The following is a 16,904-nucleotide window of genomic DNA, read 5'->3' on the forward strand; positions in this document are numbered from 1 at the left end:
TCTAGTCAGCCCAGCTGCCCCGCAGCGTGGGTGTTTATTCCTGCAGTGCGGGTGTGTACCTGCCGGTGTCACACTCTGTGGTCGCCCAGCACACGCCTGCCTGCCAGCTCGATGTGTGTGCAATCGATAGTTAAACAGGGAACCCAGCGGGTGAAGGCACTGCCCAATGACGACACAGCACTGAGGTCTCAGCTTTGATTCCTGACCTGTAATGCGGGAGCTGATCTCAGCTATGAGAGGGGGTGGGCAATGATCGCCCTCAGTGCCCCTGGGCTAGGGAGGGACAGGATTGGACTCACTCGGTCAAGTACCCCGCTGACAATTAACATCTACAGCACCGGCAATGGTGCTCGGCGACGCAGCCCAGGAATAAGCCTCACCCAGCACCATCTCCTCGGAGATGAGGCTCATGTTCTCCAGCTTTTCCAGGTCTCCTTCCCAGCCATCTGTCAGGGTTCGATAAAGACACATGTTCTGTGAGGACACCTTCCCGAGGAGCTGCTTGATCTGCAAGGCAAGAGCGGTCGAGTTTGAGCCAGGCTTCCCGTGACTGAAAGCACCCGTTTACTGCTGAGCTGGTGGGGGAGGGCCTCACCGATCACCCTCATCAGGCCTCCTGCTGGGGAGATCCCTGGGCATTCACTTATCGACCCGTGTCCCGTCACCCTGTGGGGAATCACAGACACCGACCCGTGTCCCCTCACCCTGTGGGGAATCGCAGACACTGACCCGTGTCCCCTCACCCTGTGGGAATCGCAGACACCGACCCGTGTCCCGTCACCCTGTGGGGAATCACAGACACCGACCCGTGTCCCCTCACCCTGTGGGGAATCGCAGACACCGACCCGTGTCCCCACACCCTGTGGGGAATCGCAGACACCGACCCGTGTCCCGTCACCCTGTGGGGAATCACAGACACCGACCCGTGTCCCCTCACCCTGTGGGGAATCGCAGACACCGACCCGTGTCCCCTCACCCTGTGGGGAATCACAGACACCGACCCGTGTCCCCTCACCCTGTGGGGAATCGCAGACACCGACCCGTGTCCCCTCACCCTGTGGGGAATCGCAGACACCGACCCGTGTCCCCTCACCCTGTGGGGAATCGCAGACACCGACCCGTGTCCCGTCACCCCTGTGGGGAATCGCAGACACCGACCCGTGTCCCGTCACCCTGTGGGGAATCGCAGACACCGACCCGTGTCCCGTCACCCTGTGGGGAATCGCAGACACCGACCCGTGTCCCGTCACCCTGTGGGGAATCGCAGACACCGACCCGTGTCCCGTCACCCTGTGGGGAATCGCAGACACCGACCCGTGTCCCATCACCCTGTGGGGAATCGCAGACACCGACCCGTGTCCCCACACCCTGTGGGGAATCGCAGACACCGACCCGTGTCCCCTCACCCTGTGGGGAATCGCAGACACCGACCCGTGTCCCCTCACCCTGTGGGGAATCACAGACACCGACCCGTGTCCCATCACCCTGTGGGGAATCACAGACACCGACCCGTGTCCCATCACCAGAGCTTTCCTGAGTATGGCACTTGGCAAAATAATAGCGAACAACAGTGGCACGGAATGCTTAAATCAAACCTTGCTGCTTGTACAGTAACGCACTGCGCTCGTTCACAGATGCACCACAGTACAAGGTACCAATTAGTTATTCACTTTGAGACACTTGTAAATCCCAAACCAGTGCCCCGCAAGTTCAGAGGGGCCCTGAAGGGCAAGGTTGCTCTCTTGCCCCTCCAGACAGGGTGAGAGAACAGAGTTAGTCGAGGCCCAGGAACAGAATCGGATTCTGCCCTCTCTGAATCCCGAATCGCTATGAGTTGGCTGATCTCAGCCGGGCAGCATTTGGGGAGCTACGGGCGGGAGGGCAGGAAGCCAGCCGGGGTCCGTGCCCCGATCACTCGCAGAGCAATGCCTGCTGGGTTCCTGCTGATGTCGGTGAGGACAGGATCAAGCTGTGACGCCCCGTGCAGTCAAGCAGCTTGCCAGCAGCCAGTGCCCGAGTTCAACCCTGAAGAATGGTCACCAGGGAGAGGCGCTGGTGCACACGGAACTGCACCCGGGAGTGGGAAGGGAGCAAAAACCGGGCATGGCGGGACCCAACACCGTCCCGCGACCAGCAACGCGTGAACGAGGGAAAGGTTGTGTCAGTGAGCTCGACGCAACCGACCTGAGCTCTGGACAGGTGCAGCCCCACGGTGTTGATGATCTGCTCCAGGTCCTTCTCCAGAAGGTAGCTGCAGAGATTCCGGTCGAAGTAGATGAAGGCAAGCAGGAGGTCCTTGCGCAGCGACACCATCTGACTGACGTCCTTCTCCTGCGGCAGAGAAGACAAACATTCAAGCACGGCTCCGACCACTGAGTCCACGAGCGTTCCAGCACGCCAGTCGCTGGGTGAGCCGAGAACTTCCCTCAGCTGCAATGTCGAAACCGCCAAGCTGGGCTCCCACTGGGCTGAACCCGCAGACCGGGCTCCCTCAGCGTGCCCTTCGACCCTGAGCTGGGCTTCAAACCCTGCACCCGACGCACAGCGAGGATGCTTAGTTCCCTCTCCAGATCACTGTCCGCCTGACCCCCCCCACCGAATCTCACCAGCACCTGTGCCACCTCCAGGGCTCTCCTGTCAGCCTCCCCCAGCCCCACTCAACGCGAGGCAATGTCACTCTACACCTCTGTAATCTTCTCCACCCCAGCACGCACCCTCCGCTCCACTCGCTCGAGTGTGCCCTCCTCCTCTCCCACCTCTCCATTGATGGCCGAGCCACCACTTTCAAACCCTCTTTTGCTTTGCTGCCTCTCTACCCAGCCTCCCTCGCACCGCTCTCTCCGTGAAACGCCTCACCCCAAAAGGCTCTGCACTCTCCTAGCGAGCCCCTGCTGCCCCGTCTCGATCTCGGGGGTCTCACTGCATCGCGGTTTCCTTACCATCTCTTTAACTGATCCACTCTCCGCTCCATTCCCTTTCTCGTCGGGCTTTTTCTCATCAGCATTGGAGATACCTGCAGCAAAGAACCACCCAGCATCAGCACAAACCCTTGGGGAGAAGGAGGCTTTGGGGACCAGTACACCGGGAGGGGAGAGAAAGAGAGCGAGCAGACCAACAGGACTGGCTGGGACCTAGCTGTACCTGATGTATTTAACTCTTCCCATCCCGGGTTAGATACAGAGTAAAGCTCCCTCTACACTGTCCCATCAAACACTCCCAGGGCAGGTACAGCACGGGTTAGATACAGAGTAAAGCTCCCTCTACACTGTCCCATCAAACACTCCCAGGGCAGGTACAGTACGGGTTATATACAGAGTAAAGCTCCCTCTACACTGTCCCATCAAACACTCCCAGGGCAGGTACAGCACGGGTTAGATACAGAGTAAAGCTCCCTCTACACTGTCCCGTCAAACACTCCCAGGGCAGGTACAGCACGGGTTATATACAGAGTAAAGCTCCCTCCACACTGTCCCATCAAACACTCCCAGGGCAGGTACAGCGCGGGTTAGATACAGAGTAAAGCTCCCTCTACACTGTCCCGTCAAACACTCCCAGGGCAGGTACAGCACGGGTTAGATACAGAGTAAAGCTCCCTCTACATTGTCCCATCAAACACTCCCAGGGCAAGTACAGCACGGTTTAGATACAGAGTAAAGCTCCCTCTACACTGTCCCGTCAAACACTCCCAGGGCAGGTACACAGGTGAGATACAGAGTAAAGCTCCCTCTACACTGTCCCATCAAACACTCCCAGGGCAGCTACAGCATGGGTTCGATACAGAGTAAATCGACAAACAGTAATGATCTATGATCACCCATACATTAAACAGAAGTCTGAGGAAGTTATGCTTAAATTGTACAGTGCTCTGGGCAGGCCACACATTTTACCCGAGACCTTCTGGTGCCAGTTTAGCTCAATGCTGGGCAGTGGTTTTACCAGAGACCTTCTGATGCCGGCTGATCTCATGGCACTGGAAGGTCAAAGGTCACCACTAAGGTCAGGGGAGCCTGGCTCCACTGGGACAGGAATCTGTCCAACAGTAGCTGCACTGTGTTGGGGGGATGGTTGGGACCACATTGCACTGTGTCAGTAGTAACTGATCCTCACCAAAATCCTCTTCATTGTCCTCCAGAAACAGAACATCGTCCATCTGTAGGAGGGCGTCATCATCGGCCTCGGCCTCCTTCCCTTTCCCCTCCTTGTCTTTAGTCTCTCCCTCTTCCGGCTGCAATCAACACCGAACAGATCTGGTTAACCACTGAACCCACACACTGTGTGACGCAGCTTGTAACACAGGATGGTTATGGTTCAGTGAAATATTTTACATACAGATTAGAATCACAGCAGAATTCCTGGAAGAGCAATTTGCATGAAAGTCTATTTGAAGACAATATTCAAACCATTCAAACCCAACCCCACCCCCCCACCCCCCCCCCCCCAACTCCTCACTGTGAGCCGGAGACATCCTCCAGCTGCATATGAACCAAGGGGCCTACAGAGTACAGTAATTTAAGGTCATTGGCAAAAGAACCAGAGGGGAGATGAGAATTTTTCTTCATGCAGCGAGTTGTTATGAGCTGGAATGCGGTGCCTGAAAGGGCGGTGGATGCAGATTCAATAATAACCTTCAAAAGGGAATTGGATAAATACCTGAAGGAAAAAAACGTGCAGGGCGATGGGGAAAGAGCGGGGGAGTGGGGCTAATTGGACAGCTGATTCAAAGAGCCGACACAGACACGATGGGCCGAATGGCCACCTTCTGTGCTGCATCATTCTATGATCCTATAAATTTTGAATCGGTTAAAAGCGAGATGAGGTTTGTATTGAATAAAAGGAAAGTTAGTTAAGCTCAAGGAGGACGAAGTGCTGGGACCAGACAGAATACTCCAGAGGATCCTGAGGGAAATAGTGGAGGCCGCAGAAATTATATTTCAGGGTTCGATTTGAGAGCAGATGCGTGGAGAGTGCCCAATGTAATACCCATTGTCAAAGGGGGAGACAGAGCAAACCAGATAGTTACAGGTCAGTAGTTTATAATCTGCGGTAAGGAAATGTTATAATCTTTAATTAAAGATGAGTTTATTAAATAGACAAATAAAGAGATAATAATTAGAAGCAGCCAACACAGATTTTGTGCTCAATTAAATCCGATCGAGTACTTTGAGGTGACTGATGTGGGGGATGGGAAATGCAGTGGATGTGGTGTACACGGACTATCAGAAAGCCTTTGACAGGAGACTATTGCAGCAGATTAAAGGGGATAGATTTAGGGGGAGGACAGCAAACTGGATTACAACTGGCTAGTAGGAAGGAAGCAGAGAGCAGGAGTTAAGGGCAGTGTCTCAGAGCGATCGGACGCGGGTGGTGGTGACCCACAGGGTTCTGATCTGGGACCACTTCTGTCTGCTGTTCGTCAATGATTTGGATATAGGGCTCAAGGGACTGGTGTCCAAATTTGAAGACAATACTAAAATAGGAGGCACTGCAAATAATCCTGGAGGACCAAAGGAAACTGCAAGGGGATATTGATAAGATGGCGGAATAGGCAAAAATAGTGGCAGATACAATTCATGATCAGTAAATGTGAGGTGGTACATTTTGATTAATAAAAAAACTGATAATGAGGGAAAGTGGGGTGATGTGGAAGAGCGGAGAGATTTGGGGGTTTCAGGTTCACAAGATATCAAAAGCAGCCTCGCAAGGGAAAAACTAGTTAATTATTGGTTTAACGGCAAACGGTACAGAATATAAAAGTGAGGGTGAACCTATATAAAACCTCAGTGAAACCACAGTCGGAGTCCAGGGCGCAGTTTTGGGCTCCACACTATAGGAGGGTGTTGAGGTAATAGAGAGGACAGCACAGATTCACCAGGATGCTGTCTGGTCCGAGGAAAAACAAACAGAGAAAGACTTGGAAAATTGGAGCTGTTTTCATTAGAACAGAGGAGATTAAGGGGTGATTTAAAAGAGATGTTTAAAATTGTTGAAGGAATGAGGCAGGGTAATATCGAAACAAGACTGTTTTCAGTGGTTGAGAGGCTCAGAACGAGGGGACACAGATATCAGATTAAATGTGAGAGATTTAGGACCGAGAGCAGGAGAAACCTTTTTTTACACAGATGGTTGAGGCTGTGGAATCCACTCCCGGAGTTAGTGACTGAAGCAGAGACCAGGTCAGCATTGAACAACAGGTTAAAGAGGGAGTTGAAGGAAAGGGGGATAAAGGGATATGGAAATAGGGTAGGTACATGGGATGAGGATGTGGGGGATCAACCCCAACACGGACTGGCTGGGCCGACGGGCCTGTTTCCATGTTGTAATCTCTGTGTAATTCTATGGTAGCCCAACAGCCAAGTCATACACAGAGCAACCAGCACACCGAGCATTGGGATCTACCCTGCTGTGGGCTGAATTAGCTGATCTGAACCAGGGTTTTGGCGAGGAGTGGGTTCCAGAACTGGGTGTCTGTGCCCCAGGGAGGGGAAAGTCAGCAGAGGTCCCACACCTGGAAAGTGCTCGTTTCTGGGTGTCGGGGAAGGATGTGATCAGGTTTGGTGATGATGCCACACATGGCGGAATTGCCCTGACATTATCTAGGCTCCCACCGGAAAAATTTTCACTGGAATCATATGCTGGGGCACCATGGAACCGTATCCCAGCAATAATCAGAGCCTTCACGCAAGGAGGGGAGAGACGCTGGTTAGAGGCAGCTTGGGAGCAGATCTCCTCAGTCCTGTGATAAGACGATTGACGAATTCTGCACATTGCAAAGTGCTTGAGATACGAGCGATATCTGCTCGTAGTTTCGGCATTTGGGATCCTGTGTCAGCTGGTGTATTAGTGCAACAAACAGTAATGGATTCACGACATGCAGTCTCTGATCCCAATCCGTAACTATCCCTCCCCATCCCTCTCTCCCGTTACTATCCCTCCATCCCTCTCTCCCCTGTTACTATCCCTCCCCATCCCTCTCTCTCCTGTTACTATCCCCCATCCCTCTCTCTCCTGTTACTATCCCTCCATCCCTCTCTCCCCTGTTACTATCCCTCCCCATCCCTCTCTCCCCTGTTACTATCCCTCCATCCCTCTCTCCCCTGTTACTATCCCTCCCCATCCCTCTCTCTCCTGTTACTATCCCTCCATCCCTCTCTCTCCTGTTACTATCCCTCCCCATCCCTCTCTCTCCTGTTACTATCCCTCCCCATCCCTCTCTCCCCTGTTACTATCCCTCCCCATCCCTCTCTCCCCTGTTACTATCCCCCATCCCTCTCTCCCCTGTTACTATCCCTCCATCCCTCTCTCTCCTGTTACTATCCCTCCCCATCCCTCTCTCCCCTGTTACTGTCCCCCATCCCTCTCTCTCCTGTTACTATCCCTCCCCATCCCTCTCTCTCCTGTTACTATCCCCCATCCCTCTCTCTCCTGTTACTATCCCCCATCCCTCTCTCTCCTGTTACTATCCCCCATCCCTCTCTCTCCTGTTACTATCCCCCATCCCTCTCTCTCCTGTAACTATCCCTCCCCATCCCTCTCTCTCCTGTTACTATCCCTCCCCATCCCTCTCTCCCGTTACTATCCCCCATCCCTCTCTCTCCTGTTACTATCCCCCATTCCTCTCTCCTGTTACGATCCCCCATCCCTCTCTCTCCTGTTACTATCCCCCATCCCTCTCTCCTGTTACGATCCCTCCATCCCTCTCTCTCCTGTTACTATCCCTCCCCATCCCTCTCTCTCCTGTTACGATCCCTCCATCCCTCTCTCTCCTGTTACTACACCTCCATCCCTCTCTCTCCTGTTACTATCCCCCATCCCTCTCTCCCCTGTTACTATCCCCATCCCTCTCTCTCCTGTTACTATCCCTCCATCCCTCTCTCTCCTGTTACTATCCCCCATCCCTCTCTCCCCTGTTACTATCCCCCATCCCTCTCTCTCCTGTTACTATCCCTCCATCCCTGTCTCTCCTGTTACTATCCCTCCATCCCTCTCTCTCCTTCCCCCATCCTCCCCATCTCTCTCCTGTTACGATCCCTCCATCCCTCTCTCTCCTGTTACTATCCCTCCATCCCTCTCTCTCCTGTTACTATCCCCCATCCCTCTCTCCCCTGTTACTATCCCTCCATCCCTCTCTCTCCTGTTACTATCCCTCCATCCCTCTCTCTCCTGTTACTATCCCCTCCATCCCTCTCTCTCCTGTTACTATCCCCCATCCCTCTCTCCCCTGTTACTATCCCCCATCCCTCTCTCTCCTGTTACTATCCCTCCATCCCTCTCTCTCCTGTTACGATCCCTCCATCCCTCTCTCTCCTGTTACTATCCCTCCATCCCTCTCTCTCCTGTTACTATCCCTCCCCATCCCTCTCTCTCCTGTTACTATCCCTCCCCATCCCTCTCTCCCTGTTACTGTCCCCCATCCCTCTCTCTCCTGTTACTATCCCTCCCCATACCTCACTCTCCCCTGAGCTATCCTCTCCATCTCTCACTTTCCTGTTGGTCTTGCACCTGTCTCTCTAGTGCATTGGCCCCTACACTGACTCTGCATCCACCACCAGATACCGTTCTTGTCTATCGATCTCCTTTGGTCCAACCCGCCATCTCCCAACCCCTCCCACTCTCTCTTTATTCTCTCATCCCAATACCCTCGCCTCGTGGCTCTCCCTTTCCCATTGGCCGTACCTTAGTCAGCTCCCAGTCCCAGTTCTCGTCCTCTTCCATTGCTGTGGGTTTAGCAGGAGTATCGTTTGGTTCCTTCACCTCCTCCGCCTCCTTCACCTCCTCCGCCTCCTTCACCTCCTCCGCCTCCTTCTTCGGCTCTTTAGTCTTTTCCTCCTGCTCCATTTCCTTCTGGTCCTTTTCCCCCTTCTCTTGATCCGCACTTGCAGCCTTCGACTTCTCGGCCACCTCCTCTGGTTTCTTCTCTGGGGAACGCGAGCAGGGCCTTGTAGATGGTGTATCCGAAGTCCCGCTGCAGCATCTCACTGAAGAGCTCGGCAAGCCACAAAACCTGGGGGCAAAACACACAGCCAGATTCACAAGGGCTCCCAGGGCAGGTACAGCACGGGTTAGATACAGAGCAAAGCTCCCTCTACACTGTCCCGTCAAACACTCCCAGGGCAGGTACAGCACGGGTTATATACAGAGTAAAGCTCCCTCTACACTGTCCCATCAAACACTCCCAGGGCAGGTACAGCACGGGTTATATACAGAGTAAAGCTCCCTCTACACTGTCCCGTCAAACACTCCCAGGGCAGGTACAGCACGGGTTAGATACAGAGTAAAGCTCCCTCTACACTGTCCCGTCAAATACTCCCAAAGCAGGTACAGCATGGGTTAGATACAGAGTAAAGCTCCCTCTACACTGTCCCGTCAAACAATCCCAGGACAGGTAGAGCACGGGTTCGATACAGAGTAAAGCTCCCTCTACACTGTCCCATCAAACACTTCCAGGACAGGTACAGCACGGGTTAGAAACAGAGTTAAGTTCCCTCTACACTGTCCCATCAAACACTCCCAGGACAGGTACAGCACGGGTTAGATACAGAGTAAAGCTCCCTCTACACTGTCCCATCAAACACTCCCAGGGCAGGTACAGCACGGGTAAGATACTGAGTTAAGTTCCCTCTACACTGTCCCATCAAACACTCCCAGGGCAGGTACAGCACGGGTAAGATACTGAGTAAAGTTCCCTCTACACTGCCTGAACAACGTGGCCCAGTGCCAACATCGGAAGATGAGGGGAGAAATTTGCTGAACACAGTTCCCCTCACATTGTGAACAGGACGCCAATCATGCAAACCAGTACCTCAAAGGAATGGCCCTTGGAGTCGTTCCTGTAGCTCCTCAGTGTACTCAGAGACAAAACGGCGCAGCCAAACTTGCCCCCCATGGCAGACTGGTTGGGACGCACAAGCACGGCGGGCTCGGCCGGGAGCGGGCAGCGGGGCTCCTCCTTTGGAGGAGCGGCGGCAACATCTTCGGGCTGTTTCCCCTCCACATCCTGTTCCGATCAACAACAACACACAGCCAGTTTAGCAAAGCACAAGTGGACCGGCCCAAGTCATTCGTTAAGGAACCAACATTGTAAAAATCCCAGAGTGCGATAAATGGAACAGGCGGATGGATTTTTGTCAGGCGAGGGTTATGGAACCAAGGTGGGTGGATGGAGTTGAGATACAGGTCAGCCATGATCTAACTGAACGGCTCGAGGGGCTGAATCGCCTCCTCCTGTCCCTAACGGAGCTAGGGGGTAAGAGTTTGAAGGAGTCCATTCAAGAGGGAGTCGCCCATTCAATCAAAAATAAGCACATGGACTCCAATGAGTCCCAGTATCTCATGTAGAGGTGACTGAACATGATGGGTATTGTGCATGGACTGACCTTCAAAGCACTTGTGCAATATTAAAACCGTGCACATTGCACGTATCAGCAGTTGGGGCTTATCCGGCCGCGAGGCACGGGGATGGAACATAGGAACAGGAGAAGGCCATTCAACCCCTCGAGCCTGTTCCACCATGGAAAGCAACGACGTGGGCCGAGGCTCCCGCCAATCCTGCAGCGACTGTGTGCTGTGGAACCAGACTGCTGTTTCCGCGCTCAAAGTATGGACCAGGAGATCTGCAGGGATGCTTTCACCTGCCTAGTTTAAGCCTTTGTCAAGTATTTGAACTGACTCGATCTCTCACTTTGAATCGTAGAATGATACAGCACAGAAGGAGGCCATTCGGCCCATCGCACCTGTGCCAGCTCTTTGAAAGAGCGATCCACTTCTGTAAATAACTCTGCTCATGAATGAACCTGTTTTGTTGTTTAACCTGTTATGGAAAGGGATGTGACAGATATTATCCATATTCTGAAGTTATGTGAGATACAGGTGTGCTGTGCGGCACTAATAAAAGGGTTTATTGTTCACCCAAGGCCAACTAGCTCCGACTGTGTGGCATGGTTCTGTTTGTAGGGAGTGACGGCTTGGCTGGAGGAGTGGCTGTTTTGCGTTGGGCATCATAAATAAAGTATCTGGAGTGAGCTTGCATTCTAAGAACTGGGTGTGCTCCAGGGTGTGTAGAACTGACGACTTGTCGAGCTGTGAAGAGTAGAAGAGGATTAACATACTCGGGCCAAGCTGCAGACTGTGTTTGCAACCAAAGCTCAGGAAGGGAAACAGGGGCGGTAGAGAGCGAGTCACAAATAAAGAGGACAGGATAGAGAGGATACCGGGAAAAAAAACGAGTCAGAGTCGGGACAGGGAGGGAGGGGGCGGAGAAAGGGAGGGGGAGGGGGCGGAGAAAGGGAGGGGGAGGGGGCGGAGAAAGAGAGGGGGAGGGGGCAGAGAAAGAGAGGGGGAGGGGGCTGAGAAAGAGAGGGGGAGGGGGCGGAGAAAGAGAGGGGGAGGGGGCGGAGAAAGAGAGGGGGAGGGGGCGGAGAAAGAGAGGGGGAGGGGGCGGAGAAAGAGAGGGGGAGGGGGCGGAGAAAGAGAGGGGGAGGGGGCGGAGAAAGAGAGGGGGAGGGGGCGGAGAAAGAGAGGGGGAGGGGGCGGAGAAAGAGAGGGGGAGGGGGGCGGAGAAAGAGAGGGGGAGGGGGCGGAGAAAGAGAGGGGGAGGGGGCGGAGAAAGAGAGGGGGAGGGGGCGGAGAAAGAGAGGGGGAGGGGGCGGAGAAAGAGAGGGGGAGGGGGCGGAGAAAGAGAGGGGGAGGGGGCGGAGAAAGAGAGGGGGAGGGGGCGGAGAAAGAGAGGGGGAGGGGGCGGAGAAAGAGAGGGGGAGGGGCGGAGAGAGGGGGAGGGGGCGGAGAGAGGGGGAGGGCGCGGAGAGAGGGGGAGGGCGCGGAGAGAGGGGGAGGGCGCGGAGAGAGGGGGAGGGCGCGGAGAGAGGGGGAGGGCGCGGAGAGAGGGGGAGGGCGCGGAGAGAGGGGGAGGGCGCAGAGTAAGAGAGGGGGAGGGCGCGGAGTAAGAGAGGGGGAGGGCGCGGAGTAAGAGAGGGGGAGGGCGCGGAGAAAGAGAGGGGGAGGGCGCGGAGAAAGAGAGGGTGAGGGGGCGGAGAAAGAGAGGGGGAGGGGGCGGAGAAAGAGAGGGGGAGGGGGCGGAGAAAGAGAGGGGGAGGGGGCGGAGAAAGAGAGGGGGAGGGGGCGGAGAAAGAGAGGGGGAGGGGGCGGAGAAAGAGAGGGGGAGGGGGCGGAGAAAGAGAGGGGGAGGGGGCGGAGAAAGAGAGGGGGAGGGGGCGGAGAAAGAGAGGGGGAGGGCGCGGAGAGAGGGGGAGGGCGCGGAGAGAGGGGGAGGGCGCGGAGAGAGGGGGAGGGCGCGGAGAGAGGGGGAGGGCGCGGAGAGAGGGGGAGGGCGCGGAGAGAGGGGGAGGGCGCGGAGAGAGGGGGAGGGCGCGGAGTAAGAGAGGGGGAGGGCGCGGAGTAAGAGAGGGGGAGGGCGCGGAGAAAGAGAGGGGGAGGGGGCGGAGAAAGAGAGGGGGAGGGCGCGGAGAAAGAGAGGGGGAGGGCGCGGAGAAAGAGAGGGGGAGGGGGCGGAGAAAGAGAGGGGGAGGGGGCGGAGAAAGAGAGGGGGAGGGGGCGGAGAAAGAGAGGGGGAGGGGGCGGAGAGAGAGAGGGGGAGGGGGCGGAGAGAGAGAGGGGGAGGGCGCGGAGAGAGAGAGGGGGAGGGAGCGGAGAGAGAGAGGGGGAGGGGGCGGAGAAAGAGAGGGGGAGGGCGCGGAGAAAGAGAGGGGGAGGGCGCGGAGAAAGAGAGGGGGAGGGGGCGGAGAAAGAGAGGGGGAGGGCGCGGAGAAAGAGAGGGGGAGGGGGGCGGAGAAAGAGAGGGGGAGGGCGCGGAGAAAGAGAGGGGGAGGGGGCGGAGAAAGAGAGAGGGAGGGGGCGGTGAAAGAGAGGGGGGAGGGGGCGGAGAAAGAGAGGGGGAGGGGGCGGAGAAAGAGAGGGGGAGGGCGGAGATGGAGAGAGGGGGAGGGGGCGGAGAAAGAGAGGGGGAGGGGGCGGAGAAAGAGAGGGGGAGGGCGCGGAGAAAGAGAGGGGGAGGGGGCGGAGAAAGAGAGGGGGAGGGCGGAGATGGAGAGAGGGGGAGGGGGCGGAGAAAGAGAGGGGGAGGGCGGAGATGGAGAGAGGGGGAGGGGGCGGAGAAAGAGAGGGGGAAGGGGCGGAGAAAGAGAGGGGGAGGGCGGAAATGGAGAGAGGGGGAGGGGGCGGAGAAAGAGAGAGGGAGGGGGCGGAGAAAGAGAGGGGGAGGGGGCGGAGAGAGAGAGGGGGAGGGGGCGGAGAAAGAGAGGGGGAGGGGGCGGAGAAAGAGAGGGGGAGGGGGCGGAGAAAGAGAGGGGGAGGGGGCGGAGAAAGAGAGGGGGAGGGGGCGGAGAGAGAGAGGGGGAGGGGGCGGAGAGAGAGAGGGGGAGGGGGTGGAGAAAGAGAGGGGGAGGGGGCGGAGAAAGAGAGGGGGAGGGGGCGGAGAAAGAGAGGGGGAGGGGGCGGAGAGAGGGGGAGGGGGCGGAGAGAGGGGGAGGGCGCGGAGAGAGGGGGAGGGGGCGGAGAGAGGGGGAGGGCGCGGAGAGAGGGGGAGGGGGCGGAGAAAGAGAGGGGGAGGGCGCGGAGAAAGAGAGGGGGAGGGCGCGGAGAAAGAGAGGGGGAGGGGGCGGAGAAAGAGAGGGGGAGGGCGCGGAGAAAGAGAGGGGGTGGGCGCGGAGAAAGAGAGGGGGAGGGGGGAGATGGAGAGAGGGGGAGGGGGCGGAGAAAGAGAGGGGGAGGGCGGAGATGGAGAGAGGGGGAGGGGGCGGAGAGAGAGAGGGGGAGGGGGCGGAGAAAGAGAGGGGGCGGAGAGAGAGAGGGGGCGGAGAGAGAGAGGGGGAGGTCGCGGAGAGAGAGAGGGGGCGGAGAGAGAGAGGGGGAGGTCGCGGAGAAAGAGAGGGGGCGGAGAGAGAGAGGGGGAGGGCGCGGAGATGGAGAGAGGGAGGGGGCGGAGAAAGAGAGGGGGAGGGCGCGGAGAAAGAGAGGGGGAGGGGGCGGAGAAAGAGAGAGGGAGGGGGCGGAGAGAGAGAGGGGGAGGGCGCGGAGAAAGAGAGGGGGAGGGCGCGGAGAAAGAGAGAGGGAGGGCGCGGAGAAAGAGAGAGGGAGGGCGCGGAGAAAGAGAGAGGGAGGGGGCGGAGAGAGAGAGGGGGCGGAGAGAGAGAGGGGGAGGGGGCGGAGAAAGAGAGGGGGCGGAGAGAGAGAGGGGGCGGAGAGAGAGAGGGGGAGGTCGCGGAGAAAGAGAGGGGGCGGAGAGAGAGAGGGGGAGGGCGCGGAGATGGAGAGAGGGAGGGGGCGGAGAAAGAGAGGGGGAGGGCGCGGAGAAAGAGAGGGGGAGGGGGCGGAGAAAGAGAGGGGGAGGGGGCGGAGAAAGAGAGGGGGAGGGGGCGGAGAGAGAGAGGGGGAGGGCGCGGAGAAAGAGAGGGGGAGGGCGCGGAGGAAGAGAGGGGGAGGGCGCGGAGAAAGAGAGGGGGAGGGGGCGGAGAAAGAGAGAGGGGGAGGGGGCAGAGAAAGAGAGAGGGGGAGGGCGCGGAGAAAGAGAGGGGTAGGGCGGAGATGGAGAGAGGGGGAGGGGGCGGAGAGAGAGAGGGGGAGGGGGCGGAGAAAGAGAGGGGGCGGAGAGAGAGAGGGGGCGGAGAGAGAGAGGGGGCGGAGAGAGAGAGGGGGCGGAGAGAGAGAGGGGGAGGTCGCGGAGAGAGAGAGGGGGCGGAGAGAGAGAGGGGGAGGTCGCGGAGAAAGAGAGGGGGCGGAGAGAGAGAGGGGGAGGGCGCGGAGATGGAGAGAGGGAGGGGGCGGAGAAAGAGAGGGGGAGGGCGCGGAGAAAGAGAGGGGGAGGGGGCGGAGAAAGAGAGAGGGAGGGGGCGGAGAGAGAGAGAGGGAGGGGGCGGAGAGAGAGAGGGGGAGGGCGCGGAGAAAGAGAGGGGGAGGGCGCGGAGAAAGAGAGAGGGAGGGCGCGGAGAATGAGAGAGGGAGGGCGCGGAGAAAGAGAGAGGGAGGGGGCGGAGAGAGAGAGGGGGAGGGCGCGGAGAAAGAGAGGGGGAGGGCGCGGAGAAAGAGAGGGGGAGGGCGCGGAGAAAGAGAGGGGGAGGGCGCGGAGAAAGAGAGGGGGAGGGCGCGGAGAAAGAGAGGGGGAGGGGGCGGAGAGAGAGAGGGGGCGGAGAGAGAGAGGGGGAGGGGGCGGAGAAAGAGAGGGGGCGGAGAGAGAGAGGGGGCGGAGAGAGAGAGGGGGAGGTCGCGGAGAAAGAGAGGGGGCGGAGAGAGAGAGGGGGATGGCGCGGAGATGGAGAGAGGGAGGGGGCGGAGAAAGAGAGGGGGAGGGCGCGGAGAAAGAGAGGGGGAGGGGGCGGAGAAAGAGAGGGGGAGGGGGCGGAGAAAGAGAGGGGGAGGGGGCGGAGAGAGAGAGGGGGAGGGCGCGGAGAAAGAGAGGGGGAGGGCGCGGAGGAAGAGAGGGGGAGGGCGCGGAGAAAGAGAGGGGGAGGGGGCGGAGAAAGAGAGAGGGGGAGGGGGCAGAGAAAGAGAGAGGGGGAGGGCGCGGAGAAAGAGAGGGGGAGGGGGGCGGAGATGGAGAGAGGGTGAGGGGCGGAGAAAGAGAGAGGGAGGGCGCGGAGAAAGAGAGGGGGAGGGGGCGGAGAAAGAGAGGGGGAGGGGGCGGAGAAAGAGAGAGGGAGGGCGCGGAGAAAGAGAGGGGGAGGGGGCGGAGAAAGAGAGAGGGAGGGGGCGGAGAAAGAGAGGGGGAGGGCGCGGAGAAAGAGAGGGGGAGGGCGCGGAGAAAGAGAGGGGGGAGGGCGCGGAGAAAGAGAGGGGGAGGGCGCGGAGAAAGAGAGGGGGAGGGCGCGGAGAAAGAGAGGGGGAGGGCGCGGAGAAAGAGAGGGGGAGGGCGGAGATGGAGAGAGGGGGAGGGCGCGGAGAAAGAGAGGGGGGAGGGGGCGGAGAGAGAGAGGGGGGAGGGCGCGGAGGAAGAGAGGGGTGAGGGCGCGGAGAAAGAGAGGGGGAGGGGGCGGAGAAAGAGAGGGGGAGGGCGGAGATGGAGAGAGGGGGAGGGCGCGGAGAAAGAGAGGGGGAGGGGGCGGAGGAAGAGAGGGGGAGGGCGGAGATGGAGAGAGGGGGAGGGGGCGGAGAAAGAGAGGGGGAGGGCGCGGAGAAAGAGAGGGGGAGGGCGCGGAGAAAGAGAGGGGGAGGGCGGAGATGGAGAGAGCGCGGAGAAAGAGAGAGGGAGGGGGCGGAGAGAGAGAGGGGGAGGGCGCGGAGAAAGAGAGGGGGAGGGCGCGGAGAAAGAGAGGGGGAGGGCGCGGAGAAAGAGAGGGGGAGGGCGCGGAGAAAGAGAGGGGGAGGGGGCGGAGAAAGAGAGGGGGAGGGCGCGGAGAAAGAGAGGGGGAGGGGGCGGAGAAAGAGAGGGGGAGGGCGCGGAGAAAGAGAGGGGGAGGGGGCGGAGAAAGAGAGGGGGAGGGGGCGGAGAAAGAGAGGGGGAGGGGGCGGAGAAAGAGAGAGGGAGGGGGCGGAGAAAGAGAGGGGGAGGGCGCGGAGAAAGAGAGGGGGGAGGGCGCGGAGAAAGAGAGGGGGAGGGCGCGGAGAAAGAGAGGGGGAGGGGGCGGAGAAAGAGAGAGGGGGAGGGGGCGGAGAAAGAGAGGGGGAGGGGGCGGAGAAAGAGAGAGGGAGGGGGCGGAGAAAGAGAGGGGGAGGGCGCGGAGAAAGAGAGGGGGAGGGGCGCGGAGAAAGAGAGGGGGAGGGCGCGGAGAAAGAGAGAGGGAGGGGGGCGGAGAAAGAGAGGGGGAGGGGGCGGAGAAAGAGAGGGGGAGGGGGCGGAGAAAGAGAGGGGGAGGGGGCGGAGGAAGAGAGGGGGAGGGCGCGGAGAAAGAGAGGGGGAGGGGGCGGAGGAAGAGAGGGGGAGGGCGCGGAGAAAGAGAGGGGGAGGGCGCGGAGAAAGA

General features: G+C 58.9%; 1 protein-coding gene across 1 annotated transcript in view; it reads right to left on the bottom strand.

The window, feature by feature from the left end:
- Positions 1–16,904, bottom strand: part of LOC137336018 (cell division cycle and apoptosis regulator protein 1-like) — a 95,650-nt gene that overhangs the window by 4,857 nt on the left and 73,889 nt on the right. Inside the window, 7 exon segments of the mRNA XM_068001521.1 lie at positions 310–507; positions 2,185–2,331; positions 2,940–3,013; positions 4,108–4,225; positions 8,674–8,919; positions 8,921–9,001; positions 9,800–9,994. Coding sequence (XP_067857622.1) covers positions 310–507; positions 2,185–2,331; positions 2,940–3,013; positions 4,108–4,225; positions 8,674–8,919; positions 8,921–9,001; positions 9,800–9,994 — 1,059 coding nt within the window.

The sequence above is a fragment of the Heptranchias perlo genome, chromosome 20 (assembly GCF_035084215.1).
Source record: "Heptranchias perlo isolate sHepPer1 chromosome 20, sHepPer1.hap1, whole genome shotgun sequence".
Taxonomy (NCBI): domain Eukaryota; kingdom Metazoa; phylum Chordata; class Chondrichthyes; order Hexanchiformes; family Hexanchidae; genus Heptranchias; species Heptranchias perlo.